The sequence below is a fragment of the Artemia sp. Qi Xiang Cuo genome, chromosome 11 (genome assembly GCF_049724085.1).
Source record: "Artemia sp. Qi Xiang Cuo chromosome 11, ASM4972408v1, whole genome shotgun sequence".
In the NCBI taxonomy this organism is placed as follows: Eukaryota; Metazoa; Arthropoda; class Branchiopoda; order Anostraca; family Artemiidae; genus Artemia; species Artemia sp. Qi Xiang Cuo.
Window position 1 is genome coordinate 58,587,687 of NC_142804.1, and position 21,034 is coordinate 58,608,720.

Genomic DNA, 21,034 nt, shown 5'->3' on the forward strand with positions numbered 1-21,034 from the left:
CTAAAGAGTTGGAGAATTAAAAATAATCTTTAAAAAGCTTTTAAGTCAGCAAAACCATCTTTGAATGCTGCACGTCTTCAGCAATTCAAACTCTACAGGAATGTTTTCAATTCCTTATGCCGGAAGGCTAAATTCCTTTATTATTCCAAAAAATTCTCGGAGTGTGGGAAAGGTATTCGAAAAACTTGGCAAGTGATCAATTCCGTACTCAAACTTTCTTCTCCGGCTCCTTCTTTCCCTCCAAGTCTTGTCGTTGTTGATGTGGTTGTTGAGGGTGTTCCATCGGTTCATGAAGCATTTACATCTTATTTTGCCAATATTTGGAAAATCACTGCTTCTTCAATCAGGTCTTCACAGTCACAACCAGATTACAAATCTTATCTTGGTCCGCCTTGTCTCAAATCGATGGTGTTATATCCGGCTTCTGATGTTGAAGCAGCCAGGATTGTAAATAGCTTGAAGGGTTCTTCGTCGTCTGGTCCTGACTGTATTCCAACTATGGTAGTTAACTTCATTCTTTCTTCAATTATTTCTCCATTGACAAAGCTTATAAATCTTCCTTTTGAAAATGGGATTTTCCCCAGTTCTCTTAAGCAAGCTAGAAAAATTGTTTTATATAAAGGTGGACCAAGAAGTGATCCAGCCAATTATCGTCCTATATCTTTGCTGTCTGTTTTTAGCGAAAGTTTTGAAAAGACCATGCTTTCCCGTCTACTTGGTCTATGATTTTCAGTTTGGCTTCCGAGCTAAACATTCTATGGAACATGCGTGTGAAACTCTTTTAAATTTTCTCCACACCACGCTTGACTCTGATTTGAATCCTGCAGCTATATTCCTAGATGTCCGTAAGGCTTTTGACTCTTTAACTCATGAGATTCTGCTGTATAAGCTATCACACAATAGTGTAAGAGGACAGGCTCATGCTTGGTTTGATCCCTATTTGTCAGGTAGAACTATATCCGTAAATTCCCTTTCCCACTTTTCGTCTGAAGTTGAAGTTGGTGTTCCTCAAGGGTCTGTTCTTGGACCGTTTCTGTTTTTGATTTGTGTTAATGTCCTTATGGTTGCGGTTAAGAATCAAAAAGCTACAGTTTGCTGTCACCTATATCATCCTAAATCTTTCAATGCTAAAAAAAATCCATCGTTTTCGCAGGAAGTGGACACTCTCGTTTCTTTCGCTGATAACAGTGCCATTGGTACTGTAGTAGGAACTGAGTCTGAGATGCTTCCAAAATTATTTGACCTTTTTTAGAGAGTCGTTCTTTGGTTTGATGCAAATTGCCTTGCCCTAAATGTTGCAAAGTCAAGTTTTTTAAAAATTTTCCCGTATTTCTCTGGCGTGCCCTGAGTTAACTAATATCCAGCTTTCAAGGGGCTCTCTCAGTAGACCTAAGGAACGATATGTCCGATTTCTCGGTATTCTTCTCGATGAAAACCTTTCATTCAGGCATCATATTGGACTAATTATAATACGAAGATCTTAAGGAGTCTTGGAATACTGAGGAAGCTAAAACACATTTTTCTTGGATCAGTTTTAAAGATTCTGTTCCATTGCTTAGTTCAGTCCTACGTCTCTTATTACCCTACAATATGGATGTCAACTTTCTCTTCTTTTTTGAAACCACTTTCTAAGTTATATGATAAGGCAAGAGCTTATACAGGAAACAAATTGTTCTACATCTAACCCAACTAGCCCATTACTTGATTTGCAGTCTCTCTACATTCTTTCGTGCGCGTCTTTCACTTTTCATCAAATTCATGGTGCACAGGCCTTCAAATTACTCCTTCTTTCGTCGCTGATATGTCTTCGCATCATCTTCGCAATTCAAGGAATATTAATATTTTATTTACTCCATCGGTGAGGTCTGACTTTAATCCATTAACTGCTTGTCATATCGTTTGGAATAGCCTACCTGAGTCAGCTCAAGACAGTCACTCGTTTCGTATTTTCAAAAGAATTTTAAGAAAGTTTTTAATGTCTGGAATCTTCATGTTTAAAAATATATTTTTTTATTATTATTATTATTATTATTTGGGGGGGGGGGGTGTGACACTAGCTTGGGTTAGAAACGTTTGTTGTGAAGGGTACTGAGTTTGTCTAATATTTTTTGTGGCTTGGTTTCAAATATATATTTGGAATTTGGTTTAATTTATTGGATTGTCCTACATCATCTTTTTTTTGGGAGGAGGGGGGTCTCATAAAATCGCTTTTTGTTTGGGTCTTTTAATTATTGTTTTTTTTTTCTCTCTTCTTTGTTTTGTTTTGTGTGTGTGTGTGCGTGTGGGTTGGGTCGTTGAAAGGTTGAATTGCATGATATTGAATTTTTTTTTCTTTTCTTCTTTTTACTATTTATGCCATTTCTGTTTTTCCCCTGTTTTTTTTTTCCTGACCATAGAACCTTGACCATAGGGTAGTCCACGCGGAATAAATTGATTGCTTTTTTGATTTTTTTTTAAATTGATTAGTTTTTGATTTTTGGATTTTTTTTTCTTCCTTTTTTTATGTGGATCAATGTATTTTATGATTTTTTTTCTTATTTTTTTATTATTATTATTTTTTTCTCTCTTGTGTTGAGTCTCTTAAATGTATGAATGTATGATGTTGAAAATATTTTTGTTTTTCATGTATTTGTTTCATTTTTGTTTCTCCCCTGTTTTTTTTTTCCGGGCCATAGAGCCTTACGGGGGAGTTTATATTGAAGTCTATTTTGTTGAGTTGATTGATTGAACAAATTGATTGATTGACCTATTTAAAGCAAATACTAAAAGACTAAAAAAAAACACCTTCCTCTCCTCCCAAAAAATAACTGACCAATCAGAACAATCAATCTGTACCTTAGTTATCTTATTTAAACTACAGGCTTAATGTAACCTGTACAGCTCCATTATTAACAATCTGAGTTCATTGGAAAAACAACTAAAATTAAAGGTCATTGTGTCATCACCTATTGATAAGGCACAAAGATTTAGACAACATCTAATACACTTGAAAATTATCACTAGTCAAAACTATATGGACAATATTCAGTAGGTTAGGTAAGCATCCCTATTATAGTCAAAAGGTTAATCATCTTACTCCTTAGTGAGCCTTTTCATGTCTCTTCCATGTAACTGTATTGTAACTCAAAAAGTTCCAATCATTGACTACTTGTTGACTGAATTAATTCAGCCTGATTTTGGTTTTAACATCTTGCTGAAATTTATGTGGGTACAATTTTGGTGAGAAAAAATGCCTTTATGTTGTCAACTATTTATATTTCAGCCTCGTATCATTATATCTTAGATGAAACACGAGACCTGAAAACATTAATGCAATCAGTAGGTCTTGGGATGATTTGTTTTAAATGTTGTGTCAAATGTTTCACAATACGGTACTTTAAGGGCGTTACATAACCTTTTGCACCAAGACATTATGTTGCTTTAGAGCCTTTTGATACCTTTAGGGTCAATGTGTTAATAGAATTTTTACATAACATAAGAAACTTTAAAAAAAAAAACACCCAGACTTCATCTTTATGCTTTAAATTACTGTATTTTGTTTGGTTTCATCACTTGAAGATAAGTAAAATGATCTGTAGTAATTCTTATTTAGCATGTTGTCTGAGAAAGTCTGAGTTATGGCCTGTTGATTGGCGGTTATTATTATTTTTATTTATTTTTTTTACTTTTCGTGTTCGGAGGAAATAAAAAGTTTGAATAGTAGTTCCTCCTAAAAATACGATTATGAAGCTTGAAAAGAAATGCCAAGAAACATCAAATGCTAGATGGCAATGATGAATTTTTGGGTTAACACTAGTACCAGTTTCCACTCTTTTAAGGTACCCTCACTCTTTTCTTCAATCTATACGGAGAAAAAAATAAACTGCAAAAATTCAGTATATAAACTGAAGGATTAGATTTCGATTGAAGATAAGTTAAAGAGACAACCAGGAAAACAAAATTCTTAAATAATTCCTTTGCCACTTGTTGTAGACAAAACAAATTGCTACCAATTCAAAGCAAATAACTTTTCAGCCAATAACTTCAACTAGTTACTGTAAGTGATTGTAGATGATTTCTCAACCAATAGGTGATAATTTAAGATACAATAAAGTTCCTATCTTCACTGGCAACAACAGCTGAAAACCCAAGGCTTCAAGCAAAACCTGTTTCAAAACGTATGTTTGGGTATATTAAAAACCATACATTAACCCAAGACAAGTTACATTTTTTTTGGTCAGTATGCATATAATTTTTATAAAGCATCATCCACACATCAACTTAAGACTCCTCTTATCTTAGGTAAAGCACTGTCAGTTTTTGTCTAATTAAATTAAAAAACAAAGAAGCTGTTTCAACTGAAAATAAGGAGCAACATTAAACTGAAGAGAAATTATTCTACAAATGAGGAGGGCTGCCCCTTTCTCAACCCTTGCTCTTCATACTAGGGTCTTAAAGTTATTTAAAATATGTTTAATCCAAACTCATTGGGTCTTGTGCTTGAGCGGTCTTTCTTAAAGAATTACAACAAAAAGTCCAACTTTAGCATAAATAGTGAGGGTTGAGGAAGGGACAGCCTCTGATGTATGGAATAATTTCTGTTCATTTTAAGTTTTAATATTGCTCCTTTCTTTCAGCTGAACAGACTTTTTTTTAATTTATGACTATTTTTGAAATCATGCCAAGAAATCACCTTCCCTCCCCCCTTGGTAAAAGCCCCCTGGAGACTTTCCTCCTTGCAAATCTCCTTGTGGAAATCCTGAGAAACTTTCTCTCCGAACATCTTCCACATATTTTTGAATAACAAATACTATATGCAGATAATGGGCAAATTGTATAACTTGAAGCCCATTCCCCAGGACTAAGGGGTCATGTCACCCCCAAAGGCATAGTTATTACATGTTTTGACTATGCTGAATCAAATGGCTATGTTAGTATTTTGATGGAATGTCTTCTGGGAAAAAACTGGCATAGGAGGAGGGCTATTTGGTTGCCACTGGTTCAACATGATCACATCTGGGAAAAAAAACAACAATTAAATACATCCATGATCTTTCTTCTGACAAAACTACAAAATGCCACATTTTTATAGATCAGAGCTTCAAACCTCTATGATAGGGTTCTGTGATATGTTGAATCCGATGCTGTGATTTTCGTTAAGATTGTTTTACTTTTGGGGATGTTTCCACCCCTTTTTCAAAAATCAGGTAAACTTTCTCTGACTCTTAGCTTTCGAAGGGTGACACTAAACAACATAGATTTATATATCTGGAATCTGCATAAACAGCCATTTCTTTTTATGTATGGTATCTATTGTTGTCAAAATTCAGTTCTTAGAGTTTTGGATATTATTGGGCCACATTACCACAAACTGTTTGATACAGCTTTTTACATAGATGTTTGCTGTCAACAAAGAAATGATGCATGAGAATTGCTTATAATAGCATTATTTTTCAAAAATTTGACAGAGTTGATTGCAATGGTGTATTAAGCATAATCATTGTACTCTATTGAATGCACTTTGAGCATCAAAATGAATTTCTTGTATAAAAAAAAGAAAATCAAAATAATCTTGCAAACCCCAAGAAACCTATGAAAATAACAACAAACTATCTGTAAAAGGAGGAATTGAGCTCTGAAGCACAGTATGCAAGCAATTAATTTAATAGGTTTCAACAAGGGCTTCCAAATGCAATTCAAAAGTTGAAATTGCCTATTCAATGTAAAAAAAAAAAAAAAAATTATTAACATCCATGATTATTGTCTATCCTTCTTGAAAAAAAACTAACAGAATATTAGAATGGGAACTTGAAACCTCTGTATAGCTTACTGAATATATTGTTGGTGCCTTCTACTAACTTTGGAGTTAAGACAATTCTAAAGACTATATATATATAGAAGAAAAAGAGGTCGGCCATAAGAGTAAGTGCTACTACTAGGACTTTCTTTGATTATAAATTTCTGGAAGAAGATTTTTGCTTACAAAAAAGAGAAAAAAATTTAAATTACCCTTTTGGCTTTTTCCAGGATTTTAACTGTCATATTACCAGTACCTGGGCCAATTTCAAGCACTGTATCTGTTGGCCTAATAGCAGCCTTTTCCACCATTGTTTGTACAACTAGAGGATTCTTCAAGATATGCTGCCCAAGATCTGTGTTAAATTTGAGCCCTGGAGCTGAAAAGAGAAATTTTGAAACCTCATAAATGTCCTTAATAGTTGTGAGTGATGATTTGAAGCATAAACAAACAAAAAACAGAGTAAATATAAAACCAATAGCCAGCTTAAAAATACAACAAACATTTTCATTATTTATAAGGTAACTACAAAGACCAACGTTAGTTTACCTTCAACAATCAAGTAAGAAACAAATACTTCAAAACAACACAAGTATTTGGATACATTGCTTGGTCTGCACCAAAAATCAAAGATGGTTAAATGGTTCAACTCCAATTATTGAGTATCATATACAGATACTTGTATTTTTATGATATAATGAATTGTTTGTCAAGTTATTAATTACAGATCCAAGGAAAGAAGCAAAGAAGCTATTTTATCAAGAAGGGGAAAACTGAACAAAGTTTTGACCTATCAGAATTTTCAAAAGCTCCTATATGAATAATATTGTAGAGCAACTGACTTAGAAAGTTCCCAAAAGATGGTGGTTTAATTGTAGCTTTTTTTTTATTACAGCCTTCATGGCTCCATCAAAAATGATGATTTGCCACTAGTCCTGGTAGTTACCTCATTTTCTAACACTGAGGTACTTGTTACACCTTCTCTTGAATGCGTCAAGGGAAGAATTTTTCAGGATTACCTCTGCCAGCAATCTATTCCATGTGGAAATTGATCACCAGGCAAAACTCCTTTTCAGATATTCTTGGCGAAGAGTACCCTGCTCAAGGTAGTACTCACAAGCTTTACTTTGGCGAGTTGATTGCAAGGGTTTTGCTTTACCAGGAACGAGCTTTGATAGCTCCTCCAATGGAGGGTTATACAAGTACTTATAGAAAACCGACATGGACACCACATCAAAACGTTCCTGGATCAGCTGTGGGTTTTAGATTTTGTGTTGCCAGAGGTTGCTGCACACACTGCTCAATTTTGAATATGTTGGAGTGGAGCGATGTGAATTTTTGGTGCACCAGCAAAGAGAGGACATGCATATTCCATGACAGGTCTGATGCACAAATTGAAAAGTGGCAGAATAGAATCATCAGAGAGAAGACTTTTGCATCTTAGAATAACACCTAATTTCTTGTTGCAAGAGGATCTAATTTTACTGAAATGCTCAGTCCATGAGAGATCCAAAGAGAAATTAACTCCAAGTAGGTGCAGTGTATCCACTTGCGTTATCACCTCTTCTTTGAAGACGAAATCAGGATGAGCCCTCATATTACACGCCTTAGAAATTAGGAGCTCTTTTGTTTTCAATGTGTTAAAACTTACAAGCCATGCATTTGCCCACACCTCAATTTTCACCAGATCAGCAAGAAGCTCCTTGTGGGGTTTACTGAGATCTTTGTCTTTTGTAACTGATGTTTTTGTTGTTGTGTCATCTGCAAAATGGTGAGGTTTTTTCACAAGGTTGTCCCCTAGGTCATTTATAAACACCAAGAAAAGAGTTGGCCCAAGAAGACTTCCTTGTGGTACTCCTGATAAAACTGGGTGTTCTTTTGATATGAAGCCATCAAGGACAACTTGCAAAATTGTTAACAAAGAAAGTCGGCAAGCATGTCAAATAGTCAACAATGAATTCCATAGGCTTTCAGTTTACAAAGAAGTCCCTTATGCCATACATGATCAAAGGCTTTTGCAATATCAAAGGAGAGAAGGCAAATATCATGTCCCTGAGAAGGGAGCTCAACCCACTCTTGATACTGTGCAATCAAACAGTCTAACATACTGTTTTCTGTGAAAACTGTATTGCATGTCTGCCAACAACAGATGTGATGCAAGGTATTGGTAAAGGGTCTTATTAATGACACTTTCATAAACTTTACCTACACAGGACAGCAGACTTATTGGATGATATGATCCTACATTAGTAAGGTCAGACTCTGCCGTTGGAACAGGGACCACATGAGCAGTTTTCCAGGCTTTTGGGAATAATCCTGCTGCAAAGCATTTTCTATAGATAGAGGCAAGAGGACCAGTAAGTTCAGGGGCACATCTTTTAAGGATGAGATTGGGAATCTTGTCAGGTCCTGAAGTTTGGTGACATCCAGCTGGCTTAGCGTTCTGAGCACCTTCCTAGTAGTTATGTTAACGCTGGTGATTTTTGCATCTGTTTGTGGTGGAAAGGGGGGAGGTGACACTCCATACTCATCAAGTTGGGAGACCTTTGAAAAGGCTTGTGCAAGAACATCTGCCTTTTCTTAGCCTGACTGGATCATCGTCCCTTCAACATGAAGCAAGGGAATTGATGTTGATTTAGATGACAGTAGGGCTTCTTTGACGACCCTCCACCACCTCTTTGCAGGGGCACTTTTCAGTTTATCAACAATCTTGTGCTTGTAATTGGCTCTAGCTTGACATACAGCTTTAACTGACTCATTTCAAGTGCTCATAAAAGCAGCCTGGTCCTTGTCAGATACAGTTGAACGCCATTTCTTTTGAGCCTTCCTTCTGGCCCAGATTGCCTTTCTACAACCAGCATTGAACCATGGCTTATCTTGAGATGAGACTTTTACTATTTTTGAGGGGACGAATTGCTTAATAGCCTCTGTAATCGCTTTTGTAAAGTTCTGCTTTGTGTGGGGTTTCTTTTAAGAATGTACTCCACAGCTTTGCCAATAAGAAGTTTTGCAGACCATCCCAGTCTGTGCGGTGATACTGCTTGATGATCTGCTCATGCTTTACAGGTGGAGGTATTTTGAGATTTCCACAAGCTATAACTGCCACAAGGTTGTTTGCAAAAGGATAGCTTTCAACACTAAAGGAATCTGAATGATCAGTTAAGAAGAGATCAAGCCTGGATGATCCATGAGCGCTGATGTAAGTGTTGAATTCAACAAGTTGTTCTAGGCTGTAAGCAAGACTCAGGTCTAGCAAAGCTATGCCATCTGCATCAGTTGTACAACTTTTCAGCCAAGGGCGATGATGAATATTGAAGTCTCCTTGGATTATTATACCTGATTTAGGGAACTTTTGCTTCACAAATTCTAAAATATCTTCCAGATGTTTGGTGATTTTCATCTTTGGTGGGTTATTGACTGTACCAATAACAAACAATTTATTTGGTAGGTTCACTTTAACCCAAAGGATCTCCTTATTGCTAGGAATCAAAAGTGCCAAAAAAGGGATGTTAATTTTAAGGTAAATAGCAACATCACCTCCACCAAAAGTCAAGCTTCTCTGGTTTTTGTGATCCAGCCTGAGCAGAGTGTAACCAGGAACACTGATCTCACTATCAATGATGCTAGAATTCAGGTTGGTCTGGGATACACACAGGACAGAAGGGGATACCTCATTCATCATGTGCTGTAGGTGATCCAACTTGGATTGGAGACCAAGTACATTGCAGTGGGTAACAGTAAACGTATCCATAAGAATTGTCTAGGGATGTGCGTTTGGTCATCTACTAGAAGGAAGTCTGATCTGAGGCTGTTTTTTCCATTTGAAAACTTGATAAATACTGGCTGGATGGGTAGTTGGCCCAAACAGCAGACTAAAGAAATCCTAAGACAGACTTTGGCTCATCAGATAAGGAGCAGTCATAAGACCTCATACTTAACCTCAGCAAAGGTGGTGGTGACCCCAATAGAGGCAGGAGTCAGCAACTTGCAGTACCTACGACTCTCAAGCTCTGCAGGCAGGAACGCCGACCCCTGAGTGGTTTGCTGGAGCATACCACCACATACCCAGTACCACTGCATACCCATAATTTGTGACAAAGGATGAATAAGGTAGACTGACTTGATGTTTGATGTGAGCTAACAGAAGCTATCATGTAGAGTATGTTTTTGTCATTAGAAAACAGTTAAAAGAATCTGAAAAATACCTTAAAAAATTCATAAATACTTACAAATCTCACTACAGTACTAAAAGTTTATTGCCTTTCCTTATGGATAAATACATTTTACTCTCTATACATTCAAATTAAATTCTGTTAATAGCAGAAATCTTTTCTTCTTTATTATTTCACAGCAAATGCTAATCAATTGGTGAAAGAAGAGTCAAGCTATCCTGAAAAATAGTTTGTATATTTATAGTGGATCCTATATTTCTCCACGGGGGGTGGGGCTAGAGTTAAGTGAAGAAGTGCACTTTTATTATTGATATAAGTAAGTATTTATGGTTATTTTTGAATGATTTTAGAACATTTTGCAACTATTTTCTACTGGAAACTAATAAGCAGCAAGATATCACTTTAAGGGCCATTTTAAGAGCTCAAAATAAATTTGCAAAGGAAGTGATTAGTATATCTCAAAACAGCACAAAACAATAAAGTGTTAAAATCATATATCATATAAGTAATTTAGGCATTATATAGGTTAAGTAATTGGATGTATTATATAGGGGTACAATGAATGGGCAGAAAGGCAACCATGATGGTCTATGCCTGGTGGTAGAATATTGTTCCTCTGTGTGGTATCCTACATGGAAATGTGACTTGCAGCAAATTGAAAGGGTTCAACATTGGGCGTCAAAGTTAGTGCCATATTTGAGCCATTTACCATATAAGCATTGACTGGAGTGTTTGGGACTTCCTTCTCTGGAGTTTTGAGAGGGTAGGATTGACCTGATTAATACATTCCGGATTATGAAGGGTGTTGATAATGTGAACTGGGCTGATTTTTTCAAACTTAGTCATTACTCAACCACTTGAAAAAACTCATATAAACTGTATCAGCCACAAGTGCTCAAGAAAATAGGTCAATGTAGCTTTGTTAACCATGCAACTAAACTTTGGAATAGTTTACCCAATACTATAGTTTCTATGCAAACAGTGGAATCATTTAAGTGCTCTTGTTGAAACTGAGTTCTACAAAAAACAGTTTCTGTAGTATAGTTGTTTTTTTTATTTATGAATATTTTTTGTTTTATTTCTTGTTTTGTGTTTTGCAGTGTTGCTGTTTTGAGCTGTTATTTTTTTGTGTTGTTAGGGTAAAGGCACCAATGATTTGACAGTGCAATTTCGGAACCACTGTCAAAATGTTCCTTCAAAACGGGATAGCTCTGCTTAGCCGTGACTTAGAGCGCCATCTCTTGGAGCCGTCGTTATATTTCGACGGTGCAAAACGTGGACACTATATCCGGTACACCAAGATAAGAAAAGAACATTCAATTCGGTCAGTTTCCTGTTTTCGATACGAAAGGAGCTCCTGACAATTTTTCAGGTATTTAATGTTCAAACTATCATTACTTGATTAGCTATCGCAAGAGAAAGTTGTGGTACGCACCAATGTGTCAAGATACATCTCATCTTCTCGTAAACGTAGGCACAGTAGCTTTTTTCTTGATAAAATCAATTGAAAATGGCAATGGAAATTGCATTGTCGAAACTAGGCTCCAAGCGTCGAAAATTCTTGTTTGATGTACTGGAATACCAGGCGGACTAAAAATGTTGCTTCAGGCGCATTCAAGCGTAAATATCGGCTTCTATCAAGGGATTTATTTCTTTGTCAAATATCTCATAGTAACCTTGTCGAAATTTTGGACAGACAGCAACAGGCCCTGTCAAAATATAGGTGACTTTGTTGAAACTTCACTGAACATGTATAACAGATGAGAAATAATAGGTGTCGAAATTCCAGGACCCACTGACGAAACCATAGGCACCATAGCTGTTGAATTTACAAGTGCTTTCTGCGCAACGAGAGATTATGATGATTATTATTTCTAACACTATTTCAGATGAAAGAACATTTAAAGAAAAGGTTATTTTTTAATTTTTAAGTTTTACTTACAAATACTGGATTTTTCCATCATCTGAGGAACTGCCGCTGGGCCTAATATGATGCTGGAGCGTAAATCGCTCTGGGGCAGGGGGGGGCAGTTGCCCCCCAGACCTGATTTTGCCCCCCCCCCAGATTTTTTTAGATTATACCCTTATTTATCCTTCATTCAAATAAAAAATACAAATTATATCGAATACAAAATCTTATACAAAATGACGCGTAGGCCTAAGTTTTGGACAAAACTAAGAATCTGCATATGAAAATAAAATCCACTAAATCAAATAAACTTCTTAAATTTCTTGAAATCCACTCCCGTTTTCCTAGACCCTATCCCTTCCGAAATGCTAGTGAAACAATTTTGTTATACTAAATACTATTTGTATTTAATAATGCGTATTAAAATTTTTTGCACCAATTTTGTTATACCAAATACTACATACTTGAAACAATTTTGTTAGTTTTATTCTACTTTTTGCATAGTCTTTTATACTTTTATACATTAAATGAAGTTGAAGAAAAACAAAGAAACAAGAATATACGTGTTAAATATACCTGGTTCCCCCCACAAGTATTCCCCAAGTATTTAGACAGGTGTCGAATTAATGATTTTTGGAAATAGCAAAAATAGTAACCAAACAATAGCCTAGCCTAGGGTAAAAGACCTCTTTTTGGGAGAGAACACTTTTCTTTGGCAGTCCAGAAAAATAGAGATAGGTTTTGGACCATCCCTATTTTACTATAAAATGATGCATTGTGAGGGTAGAAACAAGAGCCCTGTTTTCATGGTAAAATTTTCACCAATAATTTGACAGCATTAATCAAAAATATGGTCTCTATTTTGACAAGTAATTGAAAAGAAAAGAAATATATTTAATAGCCTATTTGTAATTTATAGAATAAACATCAAGCAATAAAAGTTACATTTTTAGAACCAGAAGAAAATTAGCTTTCTGTTAATATGTGAATAAAACTAAACAGATATACACATCAAAATAGGATAATTGGTATTTCCAAAAAGAGGTCCTTGAAGGTATGGTAAGTAAATAAACTAATAGCCTAATTTCAAGTGCTTGATCTTAAAAATTTTGATAATAAAATTATGGATGCATAACTTAGATTCTTGGTTATTTTTTATATATACAATTCTTCTCAATTCTTTTTTGGTAACAAGGTGTGAGGGTTTTAGTTTTACATAGTTTTGCTCTATTGGATACTGGTTTTACACCTAGTAGACTACTTTTATCTGTTTAGGTCATCCCTGGTTGAAGTAAGAGGATGTCATGAGGAAAGATTTAAGGGAAGTACAAAGTTCCTGGGAGGGTGTAAAGAGGGAGACTTTGGATAGATTGGGATGGAAGAGGAGCCTGTGTAGCTGTGTTAATCTCAGGCATCTCTGTCCTGTAGTGAGGTATTAGTAGTAGTATATATTTGAACCATAGGGGGGGGGGGGGTAAAGTGCATTGGAAGTCCCCTAAAAATGTGTTAACTAGCCTAAGTTTTTCTGCAAATTGTGAAGTAAGAATTGTTTTCTTAACATATTTCTTTCTCAATAGTCCCAATTGTAGGCTAATACCTAGAAAGGTAAATATCTACCAAATCATATTATTGAGTTAGGAATAAAGTGAATTCACCATTTGATGCCTTTTTTATGCTGATTACAAATGTAATAAGCATTTCTATCAGAAATGAATTTCAGCCTTCCCCCTATATATTCCTAACCTAACCTAACCTAACCCTGAATTGGCATATATAGAGGGGGGGCTGAAATTCAGGGAAAGTTCTATGAAATCATATTTTTGAGTTAGGACAAAAGTGAATACACCATTCAATGCCTTTTTTTATGCTGATTACAAATATAATAATCATTTCTATCAGAAATGAATTTCAGTCCCCCCTATTTATGCCAACTCAGGGTTAGGTTAAGCATAGCCTATATAGGGGGGGGCTGAAATTCTTTTCCGATAGAAATGCTTATTATACTTGTAATCAGCATAAAAAAGGCAGGTAAAGTTCTACAAAATCATATTATTGAGTTTGGACTAAAGTGAATACACCATTTGATGCACTTTTTTTTGCTGATTACGAATATAATAATCATTTATATCGGAAATAAGTTTCATCCCCCCCCCCCCCTATATATGTCCAATACGGGTTTGGTAAAGCCTATATAGGGGGGGGGGCGGTAATTAATTTCCAATAGAAATGCTTATTATATTCACAATCAGCACAAAAAAGGCATCAAATGGTGTATTCACTTTAGTCCTAACTCAATAATAGGCTATGATTTTGTAGAACTTTACCAAAAGGCATCAAATGGTGTATTCACTTTATTCCTAACTCAATAATATGATTTCATAGAACTTTACCGAAATTCATTTCCAATAGAAATGCTTATTATATTCGTAGGCTAATCAGCATAAAAAAGGCATCACATGGTGTATTCACTTTATTCCTAACTCAATAATATGATTTGGTAGATATTTACCAAAAATAATTTCACAAGAAGAAATAATTATTCATCCAACTAAATTGGCTGACAGGCTAGTGCCTAGGCTCTGCAGAGGAAGGAGACAAGAAATGTAGCCAAGGTCGGTTTTCAAGAGAACATAGGAAGTAAAAGATTTGTGTCAGCCCAGTTCAGAATACAGACCAATAGCTTTTGCTTCATTATGAACACGATGTCTTTTTTCAACTACTTTTGGCATTTATTACAATTCAGCTCTTCTGAAAGCATGAGGTTAAAACTTAAAAATAGTGCCTAGGCTCAGGGTTGTCAACTGCCGACGTAAAAAAAGAGTGCAAATCAAGGCCAAAACAAAGTGCAAGTTGTTCAAAGCGTGTGCAAGTCAAAAATTTGCGCACGCGCGGATACCATCACGCGCGTAGCCTCTTTCACTGTTCTGACCATTCTTCTGCCATTTACACATAATTATCAGTTATCCTTTGATCGATAAACATATTATCTTGAAATTGTTCAATAGTATTCAAAATAAAGTTAGGAAATCAACCTCTAAATAATAAGTTAGATAATAATTATCATTCTTGTTTTAGCTTAAAAGGTAATGCTCTGCTTGATGTTTGCAGGGGATTATTTTGATTGCTTAGATCTTTAACTGAACAATATTTGACTGCATTCAATGTTCAGATAAAGTTTTGCCATTTTATCTAAACATTTTGAAAGGAATATAAGAGGTCCAAGTAACTAGTCGTGAACTATAGCTAACTTCACTGAAGTCAAGTACCATACCCTTTACCGTACCTTTTTTTTTGCACTTTACTGAAAAAATATAAATTTTTTTAACTTTTATAACTTTAATAAATCAAATAATATTAACATTTTGATTACTAAATATCAGCATATGTATATTAAACTGACAATGCACATTCATTTGTACTTTTTCAGTAAAGTGCAAACTATGTTCTGGCCTTTGGAAGGCATATGGCTCTTGAGCTCAACTTATGTTAATTTCTGATCTTTTTGAGTTTGACTCGGTTATAATTGTAATTTCTGATCTTTTTGGGTTTTATTTATTTATAGATGCTGATTTAAGGTAGCTTCGCGCTTGGTAGATTATCTGATTTTATTTTTGTTCATTTTTTGTTTAATGGAGTTCTTTACTTTTCTTTGAAAAACTTATTTTCTGGAAAAAGTTTTTTTGATTAATTTCTGTTCGTTTATATTGACATAGTAATTTCAGCGGAAAATAAAATAATGCTTTAAATCTTTTCGTTTTTTAAAGACTTAATAAATTGGCCTGCTATTTGTATGCCGGAGAAAAATTTTCAGCACTTTTTAACAACATCACCCCTTTTAAAAATCTGGACACAAATATTAGTGTTTAATTTAATTTCAAACCTCCTCTAGTTGACCTGAAATGGAAAACTTGATACCATTCTCAAGAAAATCTGTTTACTTTCTTTGATGGCTTGGATACACTTACGCTATTTTGATTGGTTAAAATTTAAGAGCAGAAAAAGCCCCGAAAGTTCGAACATGATACCCTCAGTCGTTCTTCGGAAACTGCTGAGATGCCTTATTGGGAATTAGCATTAAAACAGTGCATTTTGATTAAATCTTAAGCCAACATTTAGCTTTTAAACTTAAAGGACAAATGGGAGGGTGGACGTGGGAGGGGGATTAGTTGCCCTCCAATCACTTTTGACTATTAAAAAGAGCATCAGCCCTTTCTATTTTCAATCGAAAGAGCCTTTTTTGAAGTTCTTAAGATAACTCCTTCGATACGAAGTGCCCTGGTCTAAACAACAACAACAACAAAATAATACCTTATACTCACATCGATCTGTGCTATGAAAATTTCAAGCCTTCCAATCACTTTTGACTATTAAAAAGCGCACTTGGCCTTTAGATTTCCAATTGAATAAGGCCTTTTTGAGTTTCTACGACAACGCTTTCTATAAACATCTTATATACCCCCAGGGCATAAATTACAACCCTTAGGGCTGTTAGGGTGGATGTAATCCTCTAAGACCTAATTTCCAGAAATTTCAACTATGTTAAACAAATTGGCTATCTCAAAATTTTTTAATGGATATGTTTGGGGAATTGATGGGCGTGAGAGGGGCTTTAGGCGCTCTCCAATCACTTTCAAATATTAAAAAAGGCACTAGCCCTTTCAATCATATGCAGCGCGATAGCGCTGCCTAAGTATTGAACGATATGGGCACAATGTATTATTTATTTTTCTTTTTTCTTCTTCTTCTCCATACCCATGCACTTCGTATCGAAGGAGTTGTCGTAAAAACTTCGAAAAGGGCTCATTCGATTGGAAATTCGAGTAGCTAGTGCCCTTTTTAACAGTCGAAAGTGATTGGAGGGCAACTACCCCCCCCACGCTCATCCTTCCCCGAAACAAATCCAATCAAAATTTTGAGATAGCCATTTTGTTCAGCGTAGTTGATCTCCACATAGAAAATATGTTTTTGAGGAGGACAATCCCCTACAACCCTCGGGGCAAGGGATTCAAGTTATGCCCTGGGGGCATATAAGGTTTTTATAGAAGATGTTGTCGTAGAAACTTCAAAAAAGGCTCGTTCAATTGGAAATTCAAACGGCTAGTGCCTGTTTTAATAGTCGAAAGTGATTGAAGGGCAACTAGCCCCCTCCCCAAGCTTATCATTCCCCAAAACACATCCAATCAAAATTTTGAGATAGCCATTTTGTTCAGTGTATTTGATTTCCAGATAGAAAAGATCTTTTTGAGGAGGACACTCCCCCACATTCCTCGGGGCAAGGGTTCTAAGTTACTCCCTGGGGGCATATAAGGTTTTAATAGCAAGCGTTGTCGTAGAAACTAAAAAAAAGGCTCATTCGACTGGAAATTCAAAGGGCTAGTGCCCTTTTTAATAGTCGAAAGTAATTGGAGGGTAATTACCCCCCCCCCCCCCCAAACGCCCATCATTCCCCCAGACACATCCAATCAAAATTTTGAGATAGCCATTTTGTTCAGCGTAGTTGATTTTTAGATAGAAAATATGTTTTTAAGGAGGACACTCCCCTAAAACCTCCGGGGCAAGGGTTTTAAGTTATGCCCTGGGGGCATATAAGGTTTTTATAGAAGGTGTTGTCGTAGAAATTTCAAAAAAGGCTCATTCGATAGGAAATTCCAAAAGCTAGTGCCCTTTTTTATATTCGAAAGTGATTGGAGGGCAACTAGCACCCTCCCCCACGCCAATCATTCCCCCAAACATATTCAATCTAAATTTTGAGATACCCATTTTGTTCAGGTTAGTTGATTTCCAGATAGAACTTTTTGAGGAGGACGTTCCCCCACAATCCTCGGGGCAAGGGTTTTAAGTTACGCCCTGGGGTCATATAAGGTTTTTATAGAAGGTATTGTCGTAGAAACTTCAAAAAAGGCTCTTTCGATTGGAAATTCAAAGGGCTAGTGCCCTTTTTAATAGTCGAACGTGATTGGAGGGCAACTAGCCCCCCCTCCCCCAAGCTCACCTTTTCCCCAATCACATCCAATCAAAATTTTGAGATAGCCATTCTGTTCAGTGTAGTTTATTTCCTGATAGAAAATATACTTTTGAGGAGGACACTCCCCTACGACCCTCGGGGCAAGGGTTTTAAGTTATGCCCTAGGGGCATATTTAGGTTTTTATAGTAGGCATTATCGTAAAAACTTCGAAAAAGGGTCAGTAAAGAACGATGTTGCCACAATGTACTATTTATTTATTTTTTTTCCTCCATACCCGGGCACTTCGTATCGAAGGACTTGTCATAGAAACTTCGAACAGGGCTCATTCGATTGGAAATTGTGCATTAAATGTGCTTTGATTGTCAGTTTAATATACATATACTGATATTTAGTAATCACAATGTTAATATTATTTGATTTGTTAAAGTTATAAAAGTAAAAACATTTATGCTTAAAGTGCAAATTTTGTTCTGGCCTTGGGAAGGCATATGGGTTTTGGGTCCAACTTATGTTAATTTCTGCTCGTTTTGATTTGACTCGGTTATTTATTGTAATTTCTGTTCGTTTTGGGTTTCATTTATTTATTGATGGAGATTCGTGGTAGTTTTACGCTTGGTATATTATTTGATTTTATTTTTGCTCGTTTTTTGTTTCATATAATTCTTTACTTTTCTTTGAAAACTTTTTTATGGAAAAGTTTTATAGCTAATTTCCAATCAAATGAGCCCTTTTGAATTTTCTATGACAACAGTATCAACAAAAACCTTACAAACCCCCAGGGCATAACTTACAACCCTTGCCCTGAGGGCTGGGGGGTTGTCATCCTCAAAGACCTAGTTTCCAGAACTTTTTACTACGTCGAACAAAATGGCTGTCGGAAAATTTTGATTGAATATGTTTGGGGGAATGATGGGCGTGAAAGGGGGGTTAGTTACACCCCAATCACTTTTGACTATTAAAAAGGGTACTAGCCCTCTCAATTTCCAATTAAATGAGCCCCTTTTGAAGTTTGTACGATAACTCTATGTATAAAAACCTTATATGCCCCCAGCGCATAACTTACAATCTTTGCCCTGGGGGCTATGGGGCTGTGTCATCTTTAAATACACAATTTCCAGAACTTTCCTCTACTTTGAACAAAATGGCTATTTCTAAACTCTGATTGAATATTTTTGGGGAAATGGTGGGTGTGAGAGGGGTGCTGATTACTCTCCGCTCACTTTCGACTATTAAAAAGGGTAATTTCAATTTCCAATCATATGAGTCCTTTATTAAATTTCTACAACAACTTTCTACATAAGCCTTATATGCCCCCAGACCATAACTTACAATCCTTTCCCTTAGGGCTGTAGGGTGGAGGGGTTGTCATCCTTAAAGACCTAATTTCTCAAACTTTTAACTACGTTGAATAAAATGGCTATCTAAAATACTTGATTGGATGTGTTTGGGGGAAAAGTGGACGTGACAGGGAAGTTAGTTGCCCTCAAATCACTTTCGACTATTAAAAAGAGCACTAGCCCTTTGTATTTCTAATCGAATGAGCCCTTCTTCAAGTTTCTACGACAAAGATTTCAATAAAAAACCTTATATGCCCCCAGGGCATAACTTCTAACCCTTGCCCTGAAGACTGTGGGGGTGTGTCCTGCTCAAAAGTATAATTTCCTCAACTTTAAACTGCATGGAACAAAATTACTATCTAAAAATTTTGATTGGATGTGGTTGGGGAAATGGTGGGCGTGCAAGGGGCGTTAGTTGTCTTCCAATCACTTTTGACTATTAAAAAAGGCACTAGCAATTTCAATTTCCAATTGAATGAGCCCTTTTTGAAGTTTCTACCACAACGCGTTCTATAAAAATCTTATATGCCCCCAGGACATAACTTACAACCCTTGCCCTGAGGGCTGTGGGGGATTTTTTACCCTCAAAGACCTCATATCCAGAACTTAAAACTACGTTGAACAAACAGGCTATCCCAAAATTTTGATTGGATGTGTTTGTGGAAAAGGTGGGCGTGAGAGGGGGGCTAGTTGCCCTCCAATCATTTTCGACTATTAAAAAGGGCACTAGCCCTTTGAATTTCCAATCGAATGAGCCTTTTTTGAAATTTATACGACAACTCTTTTTATAAAAACCTTATATACCCCCAGGGCATAACTTAAAACCCTTGCCCTGAGGGTTGTGGGGGAGTGTCCTCTCCAAAATCATTATTTCTATCTGGAAATCAACTACGTTAAAAAAAAATAGTTATCCCAAAATTTTGATTGGATGTGTTTCGGGAAATGGTGGGCGTGGAAGGGGTTTTAGTCGCCTTCCAATCACTTTCGACTATTAAAAAGGGCACAAGCCACTCCAGTTTCCAATCGAATGAGCCCTTTTCGAAGTTTCTACGACAATGTCTTCGATACGAGGTGCCCTGGTCTAAAGGAAAAAAAATAATAAATAATGCATTGTGCCAACATTGTTCTTGCCCAAAGGGCATATTTTACAGCCCTTACCCTGAGGGTTTTGGGGGAGTGTCCTTCTCAAAAACATATTTAATATCCGGAAATCAATTACGCTGAACAATATGGCTGTCTCAAAATTTTGATTGGATGTGTTGGGGAAATGGTGGGTGTGGAAGGGGTGTTAGTTGCCTTCCAATCACTTTCGACTATTGAAAAGGGCACTAGCCCATTGAATTTCCAATCGAATGAACCTTTTTTGAAGTTTCTACGACAACGCATTCTATAAAACCTTATATGCCCACAGGGCATAACTTCAAACCCTTGCCCTGAGGGCTGTGGGGGAGTGTCCTCCTCAGAATCATTATTTCTGTCGGGAAATCAACTACGCTGAACAAAATAGGTATCTCAAAATTTTGATTGTATGTGTTTCGGGAAATGGTGGGCGTAGAAAGGGTGCTAGTCACCTTCCAATCACTTTCGCCTATTAAAAAGGGCACAAGCCACTCCAATTTCCAATTGAATGAGCCCTTTTTCGAAGTTTCTACGACAACTTTTTCGATACTAAGTGCCCTGGTCTAAGACACATTGTGCCAACATCGTTCTTATATGCCCCCAGGGCATAACTTAAAGCCCTTGCCCTGAGGGTTTGGGGGGAGTGTCATCCTCAAAAACATATTTTCCATCTGGAAATCAACTACGCTGAACAAAATGGCTATCTCAAATTTTGATTTGATGTGTTTGGGGAAAAGGTGGGCATGGAAGGGGTG

The 21,034-nt window shown here is 36.3% G+C and overlaps 1 protein-coding gene across 1 annotated transcript in view; it reads right to left on the reverse strand.

Annotated features, from left to right (window-relative positions):
- Positions 1 to 14,646, reverse strand: part of LOC148947176 (dimethyladenosine transferase) — a 35,366-nt gene extending 20,720 nt beyond the window's left edge. Inside the window, exons 1-2 of the mRNA XM_089097303.1 lie at positions 14,532 to 14,646; positions 5,989 to 6,155 (exon numbers count right to left, since the gene is read on the reverse strand). Coding sequence (XP_088953429.1) covers positions 5,989 to 6,155; positions 14,532 to 14,586 — 222 coding nt within the window. The 5' untranslated portion in view covers positions 14,587 to 14,646. The remainder of the gene's footprint in view (positions 1 to 5,988; positions 6,156 to 14,531) is intronic.
- Between the last annotated feature and the right edge of the window lie 6,388 nt (positions 14,647 to 21,034).